At 39.4% G+C, this 21,793-nt stretch overlaps 1 protein-coding gene across 3 annotated transcripts in view; it reads right to left on the minus strand.

Annotated features, from left to right (window-relative positions):
• The window catches only part of Filip1 (filamin A interacting protein 1), a gene marked incomplete in the record, with an annotated part of 169,998 nt that overhangs the window by 22,512 nt on the left and 125,693 nt on the right, over positions 1-21,793 (minus strand). For all 3 annotated transcript variants that reach the window (XM_013505829.1, XM_013505828.1, XM_013505830.1), the window contains 1 exon segment: positions 1-1,947. In XM_013505829.1, the coding sequence (XP_013361283.1) occupies positions 1-1,947 (1,947 nt within the window).

The following is a 21,793-nucleotide window of genomic DNA, read 5'->3' on the forward strand; positions in this document are numbered from 1 at the left end:
CCCGCCGCCGGCGGGTACCGGTCCAGCACCGAGCCGCGCCCCGCTGGCCTCCGCAGCGCCCCCTGGCGCAGGTGGCTCATGAGGTGCTTCTCCTCTTGGAAGGATTTGCGGATGAACACCGCCGGGGACTCCTCTGCCGCCTCGCCGCCCGGGGCTTCCGTCTGCACCGCCGTGGACGCCACCGGCACGTCCACCATCCTGCGCCCCGCCACGCTGGGTCGCAACGCGCGGCTGTAGCGCTTGGACAGCTCCAGCTCCTTGGTGAGATGGAGCACCTCCTGACCCATGCTTTTGTTCTTGTTTTCCTCTTCCATAAATCGTTGTTGGAGGACCGAATAATCTACCTGGAGCTGGGAAAGCTGATCTTCCTTGTTCATTAACTCGTGGATCTTCTCCTTGAGAGCTTGCACCTCGGCTCTTAAATCTCGACTCTTCGCCTCTTCCAACCGGAACCTGTGTCTCAGTTCAGCCTCCTGGCTCACAGCCTCCCCTTTCTCTATCGCCTTGTTCTTGGCGATTTGGTGCTTGATCTCCTCTAGCTGTTGAGAGAGGAAGTTCGCCTTATCCTGCTCAGTTCTGAATTTCTGCTCCAGCTGATCGTACTCATCCTCCGTCTTCATCAAATCCCCTTCCACAACCTCCAGCTGTTGAAGGCGCTTCTTCAGCCTCTCGATTTCAAGCGTTAGCTCCTTGATCTTGTTATCCTCCGGGCCGGTGAGCTCAGGCCCTTTTCGAGACCTTCCTCTTCTTTCTCTTTCTACTTCCTCTAGACCATCGAGTCTCTTCTTTAATAAATCCACACTGCAGCTTAATTCAGAGGATTTTTCCTCTTCGCTTTTCAGTTTGCCTATCAACTCATCTCTCTCTTTGGTCAAACTGTACACTTTCTCCTCCATTTCAGACTTCAGTTTTAAGAGCTTCTTACTTTCTTCAATTAATTTTTCAGTTACATCCATAACCTTCCCTTGTTCCACCTTAAAATTTTTATTGAGTCCATCCACTTTTCTCTCTTCTTGCTTTATTTTCTCCATCATGTTTTTCCTTTCATCAACCAGCATCACAGTAAATGACTTCAACTTTGTAAGATCATCTTTGAGGCTTAGTTCGGCCTTTTCTAATCTACTTTCAGAACATTCGAGTTCTTTAACTCGGCTCTTGACCACCTCCAATTCATTCAGCAAGTCTTTGGTTAAGTTCTTTTCTTTCTCCAGATTCAGGTGGAGCTGAGAGCATTCCGACTTACTCTTGCTAAAGGCTTCCTCCAGTTTCTCCAGCTCGGACATTCTCTTCTGCAACTTCTCCACTTCAAGCTTCAGCTCCTTGCTGTGGTGCTCTTCCTCCTGCAGCCTCTTCCGCAGCTCCCGGCACTGGGACTCGGTTTTCGTGATCTCCTCATCTTTACCCTCCATCTCAAGGACGCGCTTTCTGAGGTTTTCCACTTCCGCCATGAGGCTGGAATTGCCGCATTCCCCTTTGGCAATTTTGTCTCTTAATTCCTGAAGCTCTTCCTCTGCCTTTTGGAGATTTTTGTTGGTCTCTTCCAGCTCCTCGATTCTTTGAGATAAGCCAACCAGCTTCAATCGAAGTTGCCGATTGTGAGACTCCTGGTTGGCCAGTTTAGCATTCATCTCTTCATGCTCTTGAGTAAACCTGGAGGCCTTGTGCTCAAAGTCTACTTCTAACTTGAGCAGTTTCTGCCTGTCTTCTTTGGATTTGGAAGTAACAGCTTTGAGCTTTTCTTCTTCCTCCCTCAGTTTCTGGGTAAGCTCCTGCACTTTCTGGCTTTGCAGGCCAAGTTGCTCAATGTGCATTTGCCTCTCATCCACCAGCATGAGTGCGAAGGACTTGAGTTTGACAAGCTCGTCTCTCAATTTATTGAGCCGCTTGGCATTTTCCTTTTCTTTGCGGGCTTGGTAAGCCTTTTCTTGTTCAAGGAGCTTTTTCAACCTAGCAAACAAAATATAGCTATGTTAAAAACAGTAATCAGCAAATACAGTTAAGTCTTAGATAATAAATAGAAAAGAAAACATTACCAAAATAAACCCCTTCTCAATTGCTGTAATATCAATAACAAATAACAATTAAATAAATTAAATAATACAAATAACAAATGAATCAGAAGTAAGGATATTGTTCAAGATTAGACAGGGTAGTAACTAGAAGGCACAGGAGGAGGTCCTTTTGAATACTAGTTTCTGGTTGATGATTTATGTGCTCATTATACAGGGTTTTTTAATTTATGAATTTTTGCAGTCCTGTAGATGGAGCCCAGAGAGCACTGAGCTACATCCCAGCCATTTTTTATTTTATTTTGAGACAGGGTCTTTCAATCCCCAGGCTGACCTTGGACTTGCAGTCCTCCTATTTCAGCCTCCCAAGCAGTTGGGATTCCAGGAATATGCCACTACCTTTCTGCATGTATATTATACTTCCACAAAATAACCAGTAAAACTAGGTTGTGCAAAAATAATGACTATTTGCATAGTGCTTTCTGGATTCAGAGCTCTAGTCTCTACTCACAGTGCTCCATGTGACATGTATTTCTTCTGTCCTCCTCATGAGGAAATGGGACAAGGTGAATGTGTCACCTGCTCCAGTCACATAGCCAGGAAGTACCAGTGGGGGGCGTCCAACTTTGCCAGCGGAGCCCTTTCTCTCCAAGAGAGAAAGTTATGTAAGGGAAAGGTGAGGCCCCGAAAAGAAGAACCTTTTGGTTTTCTTATTTGGAACATTTGAAATAAACTGATTAGCTGATAGGGAGAAGGCAAGAAAGGCTTTCTGATAGAAAAGCTGATCTACATAAATACATTGTCGCTGACACCAGAACTGGCACAGAATTTGGTCTCAGTTTCTGATTTAAACAACAACAACAGCAAAAACTTATTGGACAGAACTATGTAGAAAGGAGACCGAAATTAACATCACTACATAAATGTGGCAGCCACAGGAATTATTATGTTTCATGTTTATGAAATGCATTTTCGCTATGATATTTATGCATAGCTCTAAAAGTAAGGCTATGTCACAATGACAATTTATCATTCTTGGGTTGGTCAATTAACTCCTATCAATTGTAATGGCTATCTTTATATATCCATAAATAGAGTTAAATTATATTCACTATGTCAGTGTAAAAATGCACTTCAGTCAATAACACGTTTTTAAGAAAAGCAAGTTATAAACCACCACTGACATGTATGTATTTAAGTACATTTTATTCCTTCAGTATATGTTGCACCTTTACTATTTGGACTCATTTATTTCATGTTGACAGATTAGCTTTTAGCCAAGTAAATAGAATTTGTTTCACATTTCATTGTGTAAGATATTCCTGGACATATACATGGAAGCTATTCATAATTAAAGCCATTGTCTGACAAAATTACCATATAAATGGTCCTGATAATGTCATTTTTATATTTATTTATTTATTTTTTAGTGCCAGAAATCAAACTCAGGACCTTGCACTTGCCAGGCAGGCGCTTTTGCGGCTGAGCTATACCCACAGCATTTGAGGTCTTTTTTAATAGAATTTGTTTTTATAGAATATATCCTTATGTCTAAGGGCTGTATGTGTATGCACACATGTGGTACTGGGACTTGAACTATAAAGACTTTATGTTTAAAGGAGTAGGAAAAGACTTTTTCAAATCTTATAGACTCACATGAGCAATACTTAGTAGTTTCACTAAATGTGGTCCTCATGTGTATAAAAGGGCATTTGTTGATCTGAAATGACTTACACGTGAAGGAAACATGAAATTGGTTAGTAATTTTTAGGCAGAAGGACAAGCACAGGTGGGGAGGATAGAGGGAAGGGAGCTGACTTTCCAGTTGGGGTTGTGGTTACTCTGGGGAAGAAATGTTTGCCATCCTAGAGAATCTCCCATCTTACTCTTTTAAGAGTCTCTTAAAAGCTCCAATTTTTGCTAGTACCTAATTAAAAATAAATACATAGGAAAAAGTCTCCTCTGTCATGTGTTAAATGCCGTATTATTTCACTTAATTTTCATGACAACCCTTTGAGTAAGGCATTACTGTATCATTTTATAAATAGGAAAGTTACTGGAATTAATCAAAGGAAGTTGACTACAAAGCAGTAGGCTGAATTTTGAACCAGATCTTAATACTAATGTGATTCCTCAAATGGATATTGCCTGGACAGCTAAAATTTTCAAGACTTTATTTATGTTAACTTAATCTTTCATGGTTTAATTCCTAGAATTCTCTTCTTTTGGACTATATTTTTGTACCTAACATTTTAGCTTGTACCTAACTTAGTGTCAAAGGTGAAATGACCCTGTTATTATAAAAAGACAGGTTAATAATGCACACAGCCCTGAAAACACTCTCAAGATCTCTCCCTTGCTGACATCAATCCATTCAGTGGCATGGGCATTGTCATTCAGTTAGGTGTAAGCCCACTACACTATTCATTCTTCACTGCTTCTGAGTTCCTACTCTTCCTCTGTCCCACCACTTATACCATCATTCTTGCCAGTTTCGTCTTTCTTTCTTTTCTCTTTCTTAGACAGGGTCTCTCTCACTAGTTTAGGTTGGCCTTGAACTCACTATGTAACCCTAGCTGGCCTCAAACTCACAGTGATCTTCCTGCCCCTGCCTCCCAAGTGCTGGGATTACAGGTAGGAGGGCCAGCTTCTTGCCACTTTCTGAAGCAGTTCTCAAAGTACTCTCTCATATTTTACGAGCTGTGCTAAAAAATACAGAGAATGCTGCTGCCCAGTGCCGTCCACCAGAAAGGCAGGCTCATAGAAGCGTTACACTGTACCCTCATCCACCCTGCTCACCAGACGTGGCACTGTGCAACTTGTGGCTCTTCCCCAAAGTCAAAACGACCACAAAAGCTAAACATTTTGAATCAATTCAGGACATCAAGAAAGCCACAAAAGCTCAACTAACGACACTCAGGAAAGAGAACTTCTAGAACTGCTTCAGAAAGTGGCAGGAATGATGGAATACATGTGTTGGGAGCAAGGAAGAGTATTTTGAGAGGCATTAAAGGCAATGCATCCTTTAATGTATTTTTAAAAAATTAAACATTAACTACTGTATGTTTTTCATCACACTAGTTTGAGTTCAGTTACTTCTCGCCTCCTCCATTCCTATCACCCTGTCCCAAGCCACCGTCTCTTGTCTGGATTATTGCAAAGTCCACCTAAACTGACTCCCAACTTCCACTCCTACTCACTCTCAGCCTACTCTCAACCTGTCCTCTCTTCCCAGAAGCCTGAGTGATAACAAAGGAAAGCAAAGCCAATCAAATACTCTGCTTGGAAAAGGAGAAAAGAGGGAAGGAGATACAGAAATCAAAGCAGGATCCATATTCTAATGCATGTGTACATATACACATATAAGAAGAAACGAACACATACCCTCTTTATTTAAAGCATGTTGTGTTTCCATATAGCAATAGTCTAGTTAATAATAAAGAAATAATAACAGCATGTTTCCATTAATAAAGAAGTAATTATAGAATACCACAAATCTCCAGTCCCCAATAAAATAATGACTGTAGGTAATGCTCATCAGTGTCTCCCAAGAATAGAGAATGCTAGACATTGTATACTTATGTACACATCTCCACCTATGAAATAATCTTACCTAAAATAACTGAACCTGAATCATAGCAAGCTCTTAGAGCTAACTACTAGACTATAGGAAAGACAGGGGCAAGAAACTGCTAAATGACATCACAATGATGAATCAGAAAAATCCAAAAGGTGGGCAACTATATGGGACAAAAAACCCTTGTTTCCTTAATAAATAAATAGCAAGAAAAAAAAAAGGAGGGGGACCTAAAGGTTAACAGAAATTTAGAATATAAATCATCCAATGGTAATCTTATGGATTCTTTTTCAAACTGATTTTTAAATGTGGCAACTGGAAAAATTATATTGTTGATGAATTATTATTAAAGACAGGTTTGATAATGAATTGTAACAATAATTTTTTCTGAGACAGGATCTCACTGTGTATCCCAGGCAGGCCTTAATCTCACGGGGATCCTCCAGTCTCAGCCTCCCAAGTGCTGGGATTACAGGCATGCACCACCATGCCCAGCTACAATAATTTTTTAAGGCCTTCATCTTTTAGGAATTTATATTCAAATATTTATGAATAAAGTTGTATAGCTGGGATTTATATCAAAATGGCCCAAAGGAATGGGAATAGATGAAACCAGACTGGTCATGAATTCATTGTTGAAACTAGGTAATGAGTATATCAGGGTTCATCACATTATTTTCTTCATCCTTGTTAATGTTTGAAATTTTTTTTTTTTTTTTTTTTTTGGTTTTTCTCTGGTACCGGGAACCGAACTCACGACCTTGAGCTTGCCAGGCAGGCGCTTTGCCGCTGAGCTAAATCCCCAGCCCCTGTTTGAAATTTTTTTTTATATTCCCTTTTAGAATCTTTCATTTCCCTTTCTCTTCTTGAGTTTCAGCTCCTTTAGTCTCTGGTCAAATTTTTATTTTCCTCAGGGTACATTCTACCTCTCTGTGGTGAGCATGTGATTCTTTCATTCTTTTCCAAATTAAAAAAAATTAACTTTGTTAGAAATTTTTACTTTTTCTTTCTTATGGGGATCCATTTGATGTTTAGTCAGATACATGCTAGAAAAAATATCCTTACTATTCTGTTCCACAGATATTTGTTGTTTATCTTTATTTTCAAAGTCTAAGGACAAATTTTTAGGGGTATGAAATGGGTAGTGATGGATTGTTTTTAACCTTATTCTTATGACACATCCTCTTGCTAACCACCATTCTCAGAACAGTGGTCAATCTGTGCTCTTTAACATGCAAGGGTCTGCCTGCCTATATCCACCCGTTATAGTTTGTGTCTTCATGTCCCCCTAAATTCTCATGCAATCATGAGAGAGAATAGCCTTTTCTTCATTCCAGCCCAGGCAAGAGCAGAAAAATGTTGAATAAGAGAATGACTGGGCAGCACTCAGGAGGCTGGGGTAGGAGGAGGCATTGAGAGTTCGAGGCCCGCCTGGGCTACAAAGTGAGCTCAAAGCCAGCTTGAACTGCATAGTGAGACCCTGTCTCAAAAAGGCAAAAAAGAGGCTGCTTGCCACTGCCGTTTCCCCCTTTGGCTGTTCCGCTGCCGTGAACGATTGCCCTCTGCATGTGCCACCCAGCTTTGGAGCCAGCCAAGTATGGACTGAAACCTCCACAAACAGTGAGCTAAATAAACATTTCCTTCCTTAATTCTGGGTGTCAGGTATTTTGTTCCAGCAACGAGAGAAAGAAAAGTAACCAAGACACTACCCTTACTTCTTTTTCTTGGCAGTCAGCAGTATTGGATTTCATGGGTCTTTCCCCCAAATCTCTAGACACCCACTTTTCAATCATTTCTCTAAATTTATCAGCCTTAGTCACAGAGAAGCAATTGGCTCTGTGTCTTCAAAACGTTGTCACTTGTCTCCATCTTGATCCCTTGGACCCCATTTTGATACACTGATGTCACTGAGAAGCCATCCCAGGCTTGTTTCTCAACCAGACAATGTTAATTTCCCTTCTCAGCACACTAGTTTTGCTTTTCTTCAACTCTCCCTGTGTGGATACCTCTCAGTCTTTCAAGACAGGGGGCAGGTTAAAACTAGTAAGAGCGTGATAGTAATTAAAGATGAATGAACCTCAAAAGAGTCAAGCTTGCATGCAATTTGCAGTCTTTAATCACAATGCATTTTTTCCCAGCCACAGCACAGTACAGAGCTAAGCTGCTTGTTAACATGATAGGACACGGTTTTACCAAATGACTTAGAAGGAAGTGTTACTGTTTAATAAATTACTTCAGTTCATCAAGCTGGAGACTGTTACAATAATTTTCCAGAAATAATCTACTGTCCCCAATATAGTATACAACACTGGGATAAGTTAGAGATCTATAAGGCAGGGTTGTTTTCAGCTGCAGAGGTAGATCTTCATTTGAAATTTTGATATTTTCTTGATCATAGTTTTTTGGCATTAATTTTTATTTTTTGATAGTACATTTAAATAGAGTGGGTTTTTTGTTTTATTTTGTTTTGGTTTGGTTTGGTTTGGTTTGGTTTTTAAGACAGAATCTCAATATGTAGTTCATGCTGGTCTTGAGCTCACTATACAGCCCTGGCCGCCTCAAACTCGAGGGGATTACATATCATTCTGCTTTAGAATAGGCATATTAGTGACATGCCTTAAGGTCTGGTTGTTCAAAAATATAAAGGAAGTACATGCATGTAGACCCTCTGTAGGTTAGCATAATGGACATAGAGACCACCATTGAGATAAAGGACAAAAATACTCTTGAGCTTTTAACCTGTAAGTCATTAAAAGTATGATTTGTGTTTTCTTTAAGGCAAGCAGGGACTTAAAAGTGTTTTTTTTGTTTTTTTTTTTTTGCTTTTTTTGTTTTTTTTTTGCTGAAAACCATGACTTCACTTGGGCCTACAGATGCTCAATAAGTAACTAAAAGCAGAATAAAGCTTGATCTTCATTTTGTAAAGCTCTGGGTCAAATCCTGCTCAGCTCTGCATAGAGGCATGTTAGTCATTTAGGGAGTATCAGTCTGAAAGTGCGCAAAGCAAGGTTTATTAGCCCTAAACTTACCTAGTCTATCTCATCATTCTTTAAACCTGAGGACACAAGGATAAGAGATTTATAGGGACAATTATCTCTATTATACTTTGGAGTCCTATTATCCTTTTGATCCTCCTTTGAGGATCACTTTGGAGTCCAACAGAGCCTCACATGATCAAGACTGCCCTTCAAGCGATGAGGAGTCCTCCCATGGGAATAGAATTCCCCCTTAAGTCATGAGGAATCCTCCAGAGCCACAAAACAAACCTGAAATAATGCTAGCCTCAGTGCACCATAGCAACCCATAAAACTGGTCCCTTTTCTTCTTTAATAGGCCAGTCTGATCCACTTCTTTAGACCTGTACCCCATTTCATTTCTCAAACTGAGACCTTTTTCCTATCTTTTCTAACTTTCCTTTGTTAGGAGACTGGCTTGATTTTTGTCAAAACTGTGCTTCCCTTTCTTTTCTCTTTGTAGTTAAAGTTTTTCCTGGAACTTCATGCTGAATGCCTCAGTTTTCATTTCCACCACTGCTGAAACAAGAACCCATGCAGGCCAATGATAGGACAACTCACAACAAACCAAGATGATTTTGAAGTTAAACCCATAGTAGCTTATCTTTAAAATGCACACATGGCAACAACTAAAAACTACAAGAAGTCCATGACTAATAACAAATTACCTTTTACATAAATTATGATCTTCCTCATACTGGCAGAGCACAAGCCCTATCTGCAAAGAGTGGGTGGCAGCCAGTCTCCACTGCAGAATACCTATTGAGTCTTGAACGAAATCTAGTGACATGCTAAATTAAATGTATTATATTTAAAATCAAATTACTAGTATATTACTAGTCAATAGCTCTTAGTCATGGTAAAATTAAAATCTAAGGAATTGCTAATCATTTGCTTATAAGAAACACAGGAAATGCTGGCATTTTCTTAGTTTTCTGCCTATCAGAAGACCCATACTTGAGAATCACTGAGAGGGAAATCTCTGATCATAGTCTCTAGTATAAGGCTCCCAGATTCACAGGAATATGTGATTTACTAACCCACTCAATAATTTAACAGACTGAATTGAAGGCTCTCTCTTCATTATCAGTGTATTAGAAGTAATAAAATAAAAAGTACATTAAAAGTAATTTTAAAAAGTACATTATAAGGTGATATATTTTATTTTATTTTATTTATTTTATTTTATTTTATTTGTCTTTTTGAGACAGGGTCTCGCTATGCAGTTCAGGCTGGCCTTCAGCTCACTTTGTAACCCAGGCTGGCCTCAAACTTGCAACGACCCTCCTGCCTCAGCCTCCAGAGTGCTGGGAAAAAAGGCATGCACCACCACACCCAGCGTAAGGTAATATAAAAAGTACCATTTATGCATTAAGTATAAGCTATTGAAGTCCACACAAATGTAGGTGTGGATGGAGGAAGCCATCGCTGTGGCTTTTGCAATTATTCCCAACACTTTTCTCCTGCTGTCAGGACTATAGCCCATATGGCACCTTCATGAGAATTAGATAAAGGTCCCTTTCTGTGAAACTTATCCCAAACTAGGATATCTAGCTCAATAAGTAGAATGAGAGCTAGATTTCAGCCCCATCTTTCATAATCAGATACCCCTACAAACTACAATCTGCAAAACTACAATGTATCCTGCCTAAATTCTGAAATTTTAATCCTGAATATGACAGTATCAGGAGATAGAGCCTTTCAGAGGTGATTAAGTCATGAAGACAGAGCCCTAAAGAATGGGATCAGTGCCCTTGGAAAAGGGACCCCACCCCCACCCCAGAAAGCTCCTCCTTCCTCTTTCCATCCTGAGAGGATGCAAGGAAAAGAACAGTGATCTACAACCCTGAAGAGGATCTGCACCAGAGCACGCACCCTAGTCTTGGACTTCCAGCCTTCAAAACTGTGAGAAAACATTTATGTTGTTTGTAAGCCCTCCAGCTGTGCTACAGCAGCCTGAACTGACTGCAGAACCGTGCATGAGTCCAAGGGGCTCCTCTTTCTCTTCCTACAGCTTCAGTTCATATGCCCCCTTCTAAGAAAGAACAGCAAAACACCCTTCCTTGTGTTTTCATATATCCTAAGTTGTTCAAAATACTTGGCAAACACTGTCTCAGATTAATGAAATATTTTCAAGGTAGGAGAAGGCCGATATAATTCTTTTTGATGATCATTTTAAAGAATCAGGTAGGTGAATAATTTTGCTTAATAATTTTTAGCAGAAACAAAAAAAAGCCATAAACTGTATAAATTTGTCACACAAGTGTGTGGCTTTGGTCTGTCCCTCCCAGGTGCCCCTTCACCTTCTTGTCTACCTGAAAGAGGATTTCCTCAGCCTATTCCCAAAGAGTGAGGAGCCCAATAATTATAATAATCACAATATCTAATTATCAGTGATCAGTCTGGAGGACACTTGCACATGCTGACAGGAAGCTCTCTCCCTCAGAAAACAAGTTACATGGAAGAACTGCCTTAAGGAAACCAGAGAGCAGGGAGGATATTTAGACTTGGGTAGGTGCCTGGGTTTCTGATACCACAGTGGAAGGTTATCCCTTCACACGCTTAAGTACAGGGGCTTCTCCTCTGTGTGATGTACTTGTGATCACATAGAACATGAATAGAGAAGTTGGAAGCATAAATGAGATTTCTTAAAACCATTCAGACAAGTTGAAGATGGTCCATAAAGGTAATGTATATCTCTTTGCTCTCTACATGCATACATAGAGTAGGGCATAAAAGTCATGACTATAAGCTATACATAATTAGAGTTCTCAGCAGAAAAACCTATTCTATTGTACAGCTGTTCAGCAAGATACTATTAAACTAATTTATCTCTTGGGAAATCTATTTTCACAAATAAGGTTTGTTTAAAATAAAGACAAATTTGCTAAAATACATAAGTCACGTAATATTACCTTTCCATTTATTTACGTAGAAAATCACCTCTCTTTAAAATTGGTGGTAGAGCTTCTAAGTTTATGTGAAATTTTACTAAATATTATATCTACATTTATCTAATAATTATTGTAACCAGCTTTGGGACAACTTTAAAGCTCAAACCCAAAGTAAAGGCAAAATAATAAACAAAACTCCAAAACCTTAGACTTAATTTTGTATTGATGGTGACTATTGATAATACAGGAAAGAAAGGAAGAAAGAACAGTCTTCTGTTGTAGAATGGATAGTTAGTTTTACAATTAAACAGAAGTTCATCCAGTCACATAAAATTAAGAATCCAGGCAGATCAATGTAGTAAATCCAAGATTTTCATCATGGTTGAACTCAAGATTTTCAGCACTTTAAACACGGAGACAAAATATTATTAACAATCTATGTTGTACAAATTAAATCTATATAAACAAAAACCAAGCCATCTGGCTTCCTGTTCAAACTTGAATCTGAATTCAAACTATAAGAATTTGGTTGTGGTCAAATGAAGTTCTTTTGTGAAACACTCACAGAATCCTACAGCCCTACAGAACAGTAAATACAAACTTTATTTTCATATACTCTGCTGTACTCAGACAATGTTTTCTTAGCATTTTGAAAAATTACTTAAGTAGAGCTTCTTACACAATTGTTTAACGTGGTACAAACTGTAATTCCATCCCCACTTTGAAATGAAACCGCCTATGTACTTTTGTATTCTTGTTATCACTGCAGACTGCATGTTTCAGAACAAACACAGCTTTCTTCGGATCACTATGCATTCTAATCCACTGCCAACTTTACAGGACTTTTCCACGTATACAGAGACAGATCTGCAAACAGTCACATAACAACAACAAAAAACTTCTGAAAACAACTTTTTACCTCAGATCAGTTTTTGTCATCAAGAATTGCAAATCAAGATACATTTACAGTCAAAAGCTATTAAAAGCCTTTCAGAACACATTTGTTGGACTGATGGTCGTAAGATTTTCAGTTCTGATACCAACTCCCCAAGGTTTTTGGGGAATGAGCTTACATGTTTCCCCTCCATAGTAAAATAGGAGCCCTCCTCATACCACATTAAGGAGCATCTTGGTTGTTCCAGTCAAGGATTCTGAGGCATCAGACAAAGTCACAATAAGCTGGTGATTTTCAAGGGTTGTCACCATCCACACTCTGTAGAATTTGTAGCCACTAGCAAAAGGTTGCCGAGTTCTTACAGCCCTTGTCAGATTAGTCAGGACGCTACAAATGTCCAAATCCAGCCTCCAAGATGCTCTTTGCAATAACACTTCGAAATGAGTTGATTGCCAAGTCAGCCTATTAAATGGAATGCGCATGGACAAGAGGAACTAACGTTGCTTAAATCAGAACAGATCCTGACTTCCTTACCTTCACATTAGGAAGCATAGTAGCTTTTTTGTTTTGTTTTTATCAGGGGGTACTAAAATTTGCTCAACAGCAGCAGGCCCTCCTCAGCCCCCCACTCCACAGGGAGTTAACCGTCACATTCCAGCCCTGTCATCAGAACAATGAAAGGTGAATGTTGCTCAAAACAGCTTGGGACCACGGATGATGATGTCATTCCTTCCTTATATGGCTCATTATTGTGCAGATTTACTTTGGTCTGTGAGAAGGGGTGGAGCTGGGCTGGACTGGGAGGGGAGGCAGCTCTGCAGAAACCCAACAAGTGAGGGGGACTTCGGCTTCGCACTGAGGGAAATGCACTGGGAGGGGGCGAAGTTGGGGAGGAAGAATGAGATAAAGAAAAGATATGCATAAGATGTCAAATGGGCCTCATTCTTGATTTTTCAAACTAGCTAAACTCTACGATTCAATTCAACACACGCCGGAATTTACCAGAGCCTCCACAATTCAACCAATGGGACAGAGTACACGTTCCAACCGAAGTGCCTGCTAATTTACATATTTCTGAATGAAAACACCACAGTGTGGGCTACAGAATGCCAAGATCCCTTTAGTTTAAAGATCATTGAATTTTTTTTACCTGCATGTTTCTCCTAAAAGTGATTGTAAATACAAAACTACTATCCACACAAAAGTGAGATTTCAGAACCCTGTCATCATTCACACAAAATGCTCCCAAAATCTCCCAGCTCCTTCAAATTAGTTTTCCTCCCTTCTCCCTTGTCCTTTTCTTCCTGTCTTTTCTCTTTTCTTCCCTCTTTCCTGCATGACTTCTTGAGTGCTAAATATAGTCCAAAAGTCATTAGATAACTTGAAATCTCCAGTGTAATTTTTTCTAGCCCATCTGCATAGAATGTCTGACACTTATGTTGTGAAATTCCATTTCAATTACAACATTTAAAAAATAGTATCAGATGAATCGGGCAAGTTAGTTTTAAGGTTAGCAGAATTAAATGTTTGAGAGCTTTTTAAAGCCCTCAGACTTATTTTATATTGCATAAATATAAACCATTTTGTTATGGCATAAAAAGAATATGATGAAAAAAAGTTGGAGATGACTGCTTATTTACATCCTTAATGTTCAAGCACGCTTTCAGCCTCAAGAAGATGTCTAGTTTCTTAACAGCCCAGCTGCGTAATAGATGACTAAATCATGTTGCTCGGAGAGGGTGTCTGAGGGTCGAGGACTTGCTCTGCAGATACCTTCCTGAACTCAGTGGCCTCAGAGGCTGTGGACAAGGAGAAACCATTCATGCAAAGCACTGAGGCTGAGCCACCAGACAGGGTGAAGCAAGCACAAAGGCCCCTGAGGTGGGAAGGAGTGTCGGAGGTTTGAGGGGCCAAAAGAAAGCCTGTATGATCAGAGCGGAGGGCAAAGGACAAGACACCTGAGGTCCATTTGAATGATCAACAGGGGGAGTTGTTTAACACATGACAAGTCCTTATCAGAAATATGTGCTCTGAAGGCAGATACAGGGTTTCTTTCTTCTTCTTTTTTTTTTTTTTTCTGTAGTCTTTTTTTCTTTTCTTTAGTCTCACTATGCAGTTCAGACTGGCCTTGAGCTCACTTTGTAGCCCAAGCTAGTCTCGAACTCGCAACAATCCTCTTGCCTCAGCCTCCAAAATGCTGGGAACACCACCACACCCAGCAGATACAGGGTTTCAGTATGCTCTAGAGGGTTTTCTGACACAGGAAGGAATCATTTATTTCACAGTAGGTAGTACCTTCATTCCTGCATAAATGGGACATAAGAACTTAGTAAGCCAACAGCCTAACGTCTTTAGGAACACAGCTGTAGGTCTAGGCCTCCACTCGGTCCTTTCTCCCCAACAAAGAACCATCCCTCAACCCCTACAAAGGACCACCTTTAACCCAACTAGAAAGCTAACTCACCCTGAAGCTAGGATAGTAGTTCCCTCCTTTTCCAGAATTTCGCTTTCTGTAGTTTCATTTACCTATGGTTAATTTGCAGTTTGAAAATATTAAGTTGAAAATGACAGAAATAAAAAATTCATAAGTTTTAAATAACTTTTATTATACTATGTTGTTATATTTTTCTATTTCAGTGTTCTCACTGGTAATATTTTAATGTGCCTAATCTGTACATAAAACTTTCTTAAGTGTCTGTTTGTAAAGAAAAGCACAGATAGGGTTTAGCATCACAGTCCGGTGTGTCCGCTGGGTCCTCAGGACACATCTCTGGTGGGTAAGGGGGCCTCATTATTGCTGCATCTGCCTGATGGAACCCTTCATGCAAGGAATTTGGGGGCATATCTACAGGGCAGAGGGCTAAAACTTCAGCAAGTTACAAGGACCCCTTCAAATAACTATATGTGAGGCAAAATGCAACTGGAGATTTGTTTTCTTATGACCTATCACTTGCCATGAGCTACAAATATCTTCCAATAAGATCTGACCACTGGAATTAGACAAGTTGACTTGGCCCCATTTACCACAAGATGGTCAGGAGTTAGATTTTATTCTAATGGTTCTGATTTATCTGATTAGTATATAGAGAATGCATTTCAAAGCAAAGGGGACAAGAATGTAATGAGATGGTGATAGCCCACATAATGTGAAGGCAGACCAGAGAACGCCTTGCCTTGGCCTGAGGCAGCACCAACTGTAACCTGGAAGCAGAATCAATACAACTTACTAGAAATTATATTTGGAAGGTTGAGAGAGAAAAAAGAATTAAAGATTTCTAGGATTTTAGTTCAAGTGACTAAATGGAAACAGTGCTAACTGAAAAGCCAAACTATGAGGTATAGATCTGTAGGAAGCAACCCAAAGTTCCACTTTGGACACATTAAGTGTGAGAAGCTAGTACTAAACATCCAAATGGGCTGACCAAGTATCGACATTTACTTGATTATAATTTAGTTAATAAATTAGATATTTTTATTGAAGAAACATTAGTAGTTTTATTTTTCCATGAATCACATATAAATAGAAGATTTTCCTCCTTACACTTTTTACTACATAGCAACTGAAATGTGTATTCCAATGTGATATAATAAGTATTATTGTGATTAAGGGCCCCCAAGCTGAGTCCTAGGATCTTTGTGGGTTGGAGACCTAAAACAGTCATAATTTCTTAGAGCAGTGTATCTTAGCAACAAGGTAGCCATGTGGTTGTCACTGAGTGTCATGACTTGATCAAGTGACTCAAAACCAAGTCTCAGAACTGCGCCTTATTCAAATAGGCTGAATATCTATCAGAAAGCCCTAGCTTAGCATATAGCGAGGTGGGAAGTTTCTCAGTGTGTGGGTGGTCACTGGGTGTGCCAATCCCATCTACATTCATTTCAGGAGACAGTGGTGGCACAGTGGAGCTGTGCTCCAGAGGTTTGAAGAGTGCGTGTGCTGAGGGTAGAGGAAGCAATCAGGAATACTACCATTCAATGGATTTGCCCTGGAGTTCTTCAGTTGGGAATGGGTGTGTTCTTCCAGGATCTCCCCCTGAGGGCTGAGGGATGGTGAATTAAGTCTGGTCAGTAGTTCTGCACACAGTTATGCCTCCTTTCTTGGGAAAGCCATCAACTAGAACTAGAACATCATCTAGTATTTTACAGATTCCAGGAAAAGTAAGAAATCTGAGAGCACTGGAAAGCATGGACAAATTAGAATGAATTGGAGGGAAGGATAGTAAGAGTAAATAAAAACTGAAATAAGAACAATTCCCTGATTAGAATGTAGGATTTGGAACTGGGCATGGTGGTGCATGCTTGTAATTCTTGCTGTCAGGAGGCTGAGGCAGGAAGATTGCTGTGCTATAGAGAGCAGCCAGGACTACATAGTGAGTTCAAAGCATCCTGGACTACCCTGTCTGAAAAAAGAAAACAAGAAAAAGAAGGAGTGTAGGGTTTGGTGACATTCTAATCAATGATGGAGACTGAATAGACCACGGTGCTCCTCACTTCTATTAGAGGGAGCTACTGCACGCATATGCAGAGCAGCCATAGCCCATTTCCAATTTCTTCTGAGCTTCAGATCAGATGCATGCACTTCCTTAAGCATTTAAGAATAAAATAAATAGAAGCAACTCTCTGTGAACACTTACAGGATGTTAGGCACTATGCAGAAAATATAAAGAAAATCCTAAGGCACGATGTGTCTGAATTTAAGAGGAATGAGTTAAGACCAAACAAAGTTGACCTCTGGTTTAGCTGCAGCTCAAGCTCACATTCAGCCCCTGAATATTATTTGAATAGTTTCTTGGCTAAGAGTTTGCATCAAGAGCTGAATATGTTATGCACTGAGCATGAAAGACTCAACCTTTGATTAATCTTTTCTGTTCAAACTTTTCACCACCACCAAGTCCTTTCCAAACACAAGTATTCTTGGAAAAAGAGTGCACATGAGTTCAAGGAGCCAGAGAAGAACAACCTCCAGACACTGAAAGCACCACCTTCTCACTTTCCAGCCTCCCCTCTGGAGTCCAGGATTTGCAATGCTAATCTGAGTACCTTCTTCCCCTCTGGAAAAAAAGTAAAAATTTAAAAGTAATGTAGTTCTTCACTCTGGTGCAACTCATTTTTCCGGCACTTCCCTTTCTTAACCATCTCTTGCTGAATGACTTTGTGCAAAAACATTTATCTGGTATTTATTGTGGTGATAAACAGCTGCCAACTGAGAGCAGCATTCCCAGAGTCTTTCATTCCAGTGAATAATTCACTTACTGCTTTTCAATATATTGTTTCATCCACAGTGCTGAAATAATCCATTAACTCAATTCAAAACTCAACCCAACTATTTTGAATTTGAGGTCAAAACTTCCCACTCAGTTGTTGGAAATTTTCACCTTTAAACTGGTTTCTATTGAAATTCAGATTCATTGGTTCTAGAATTCATACATCTCACTAATCTTCAAGTCATTAAAGAATATAAAAACTATAGGAGGCTTTGGTCTTGCATTTTCTGACATAAAAATGTCTATCAGAATTGAGCACATGTCTGGCATTACAGTTGACTGACTTACAATGATAGTTCAGTGTATTCGTAGACTAGAAATCATTAAAAGATCTGTCACTGCCAGGCACAAGTCCTTCACTGGCTGTATCACATGTGTGGACTCCGAGGTTATGCTGGCCGTATCGTTATTTCCTGATGATTTCCACTTGTGTTTCTTAAAACTTAGCTCTAGCTCCTGAGGGCTGTCTGATTACAGTAAAAAATAGGCTTGAATTTTCATTTGTATATATTTACTGTATCACTCGCAATCAAATTTTTTTACCCAAAAATTATAGGGTATACCTATTTGGGACTTTCTTTTTTTTTTTTTTTATTTTAAGGATAAAAGGATGGAAACATTAACAGACATACAACATTTTACAACATATCACAAGCACAATACAGACAATACAGAGTTACAAACAAAGTGGTAGGGAATTAACAATGGTGGTTGTATTACATATTGATATCTTCAATTACATATTGATATCTTCATTGGGACTTTCTAACTGTATGAATTTAGATCTGGAAGCTACTAAATAGAATAACAAACATCAGTGAAAAGCACATGCCCTCAAACTCCTTAATTTTGTAGACTTATAGCTTTTCAAGTTAGTTTTTTTTTTCTCATTTTAAGAAGTTTGTTTTGTGCAGCTGTTGGAAAAAGAAAGTTATTCTCCAAGTTATTCTAATAAGTCAGTCCAAGCTGTGTTTTAATCTTTTATTCTTTTCAAGATATAAAATAGCTCCTGTCACTTCTTTTTAACATATTAACTTTTTGAATATAAGAAGTTATACAAATACTGCAGCAAATTTATGACCTCAGCAAAATTACTACAGCCATTTTTCTTCCAAAGGATGCTTATCATTTCCACATATTTTACTTCTATAAAATTTTATGTGGCTAAAATTCCTAATATTGCTTTTTTTTTAAAAGTCATCATTTTCTAGCTATATATTTTATAATTCTGTCTTACTCCTCAAATATAATTTTTTTTACTATATAGGGTTTATCTGTCCTTTGGAAACTTCCCCTGACACAAACCAAAACTGTTCTATAATGGTTCTCCTAAAATAATAGAAAGCAGATCAGGCCAGAGGAAAATGACTCCCACTAGAATATGGTCAGTTGTTCCTGCATCCTAGAATGCGATGTTTCCACTGCTCCCCTTTTTGCTTTCTCTACGTAGACTTGATCGTTTTTTAACCAGGTGTGGTGATGCATGCCTGTAATCCCAGCACTTGGGAGGCTGAGGCAGGAGGGTTGCCATGAATTCAAGGCCTGGGTTACATAGTGAGCTCAAGGCCAGCCTGAATTGCATAGTGAGGTCCTACCTCAAAACAACAAGAGCAATACCTAGATCCTTCATATTCTTTTTTTTGTTTGTTTTGCTTTTTGATGCAGGGTTTCACTGTACAGACTGCCCAGTAATCATTCATATTCTTAGGTTTATTCCAGATAATTTACATCTAATACAATTTGTATTATTTTACTGTTTTGAGTATTTGAATACTCAAATATTTGAGTATTGTTATTGAGTTTTGAATATTGAGTCTATGCAGATTTGTTCCTTGACACTCATTTTATTGAATTCTCTAAACGCTTGTGTAGGTTTTTAGTTTTCTTGAGTCTACCTACAATTAAATGAAAAACAATTAACTGCAAACAGCAAGAGTTTACTTTTCCAATACTTTGCATTGTTTCTAGAATGGCTGTTTGAGAAAGTATAAATTATGACTCAGTGAAGTTTACATCATTTACCCCCCAGTGTCTAATAAACAAGGGAGCAGAAAAAATGATCACTTTTGGAAGTGATGTGCCTTGCAGAAGAGACTGTATATTTACTATCTAATGAACACACTCAGTTGTCCCATCCGCAGAAGAAAGAACAAGAGCAGAGAAGCTAGATAACTTATCCAAGGTCATAGACCAACAAATAGCAGAGTCTAGATTTGAATTTACAGCTGTCTGAGTTCAAATAAAACACAGAACACTGACAGGAGGACTGTCTCTGTGCTGCAGATTCTGAGGGGGGTTGGCCTCATGTAGCTACAACAACCCAGGGCAGGAGCAGAGTGAAGGTCCCAAGGCATTTGTAAGCTGCCATCAGTATTTTGGAACCAGCCACAATAGCCACACTATTCCACCTTAGCACATGTATGGATTATTCTACTAATGAAGGAGCGTTACAGTTTAGATCTGAAGTGCCCCCAAAAGCTTCATGTGTGTGGAAGGTGATCGGATCATGGGAGCGCTATATTCATTGGAAGAGTCACCCACTGATGAGCTCAGTAGCTGCATATGCTGTGAGGAGGCAGGGTCTGGTTGGAGGTGGGTCACTGCGGGGGGGTGACATAGAAGGGTACGTTCTTGTCCCCAGCTTTTCCCTCTTCTCTCTGCTTCCTGACTGCTACACAATGAGCAGCTGTCCTCCATCCTCCACCATGCTGCTTCTACCTTGGAATCCAGCCCACCATGGACTAAAACCATTAAGACAAATAAACCTCTCCTTCTTTAAGTTGTGGGTGCCAATTGTTTTGTCTCAGAACACCAAAATGTGACTAAGACAAGGGAGTACTAATTGCAGGCCTGAAACTCATTTGTAAAATATAATTTTCTTAATTTTTCTATATCTTTTATGCATAATTCCTATTAAGAGCTCTCATCTACCAGGAGACAGAAAACTCTGGCATAGTTAATTCTGGCTAAGCGCATTCAAGTTTATGATGGCACACAGGCCCACAGATCCCCAGGCACAGGCTTGGCCCCCTCCGTATGGAGGTTAAAGAATTTCTCCTGAGATGTTGATTTGTACTTAAATAAACAACAAAAAATGAACTTACACTTGGAAGGCTTGCTGCAATATTATATGATGATGTCATTATTTATAGAGTCCTTGCTGAGCCTACAAAATCCAAAGTCTTTACAGTCTGTATTTACAGTGATAGCTGCCCTCCCCCACATCATTTACACACACACACACACATCCCTCCCAAAGAATTTTTTAAGTCTCAGGCCATTTTTTGATATAACTGTATTCTCTCTATTTTGACATTGTTGGAGCAGCCCAAGTGAAGCTGAAGATTAAAATCACAAGTCTTGAAGCTCAGACAGGGAATAAAGAACAAACTCTGAAGGTGATCTCATGTGCTCAGAATTATGTCTTTAAAGGTCAAGTTCCCTTGCAATATGAACCAAACAAAATATAGCATTTAGACAAGGGAACTTTCTTGGCCCAACATTAATAAATGAATAAAAGATATTTTCATATTTATTAACATGCTGATTAAACCGTACATTTTTCATGCTGCTTCTTTTTAATTTGGGACCAAGACTATTTGTAAAAATAAATATGCAGTACATGATGGCAGAAATTGATGATGACAGTCTATTGATTTAGAATGACAGAAACCCAGAGCAACATATTAGCTATTTTAGGTACTTAATCTCTAGAACTTTTACGCAAGGTGAATTTAAGAACTCCTGAAAAGTGAAAACTAATTTCTGAATCTATTGTTTTTACACTTACAGGATAAGGTCAGTGGCAATAGCAAGGAGGTGACTGGGGAAATCATTTAACTTCCTCTCAAAAATACCAGCCTCTGGCATATCCATCCCCAGTTAAATACAACCAAAGTAAAGCGCTGGATATGCCACTGAGAGCAGCTTCAGAGCAAGTCCCGAGGCTTTCTTTCCTGCAGACGGCTGTGCTGCACTTCAGCCTCACTTATCCAGAGACATTGCTGTCCTAATATCTATCTCTGTGCCGACATCTCCACACCCACCACCATTCTGCCTTCCAGAGTCTATTCCATAGTTGGGACAGAACTTAGTGGGGCAGCACATCCCCCCAACATACAAGCCACTTTCGCACAAGGT

Source organism: Chinchilla lanigera, unplaced genomic scaffold, assembly GCF_000276665.1.
Source record: "Chinchilla lanigera isolate Chin_1 unplaced genomic scaffold, ChiLan1.0 scaffold00101, whole genome shotgun sequence".
Taxonomy (NCBI): Eukaryota; Metazoa; Chordata; class Mammalia; order Rodentia; family Chinchillidae; genus Chinchilla; species Chinchilla lanigera.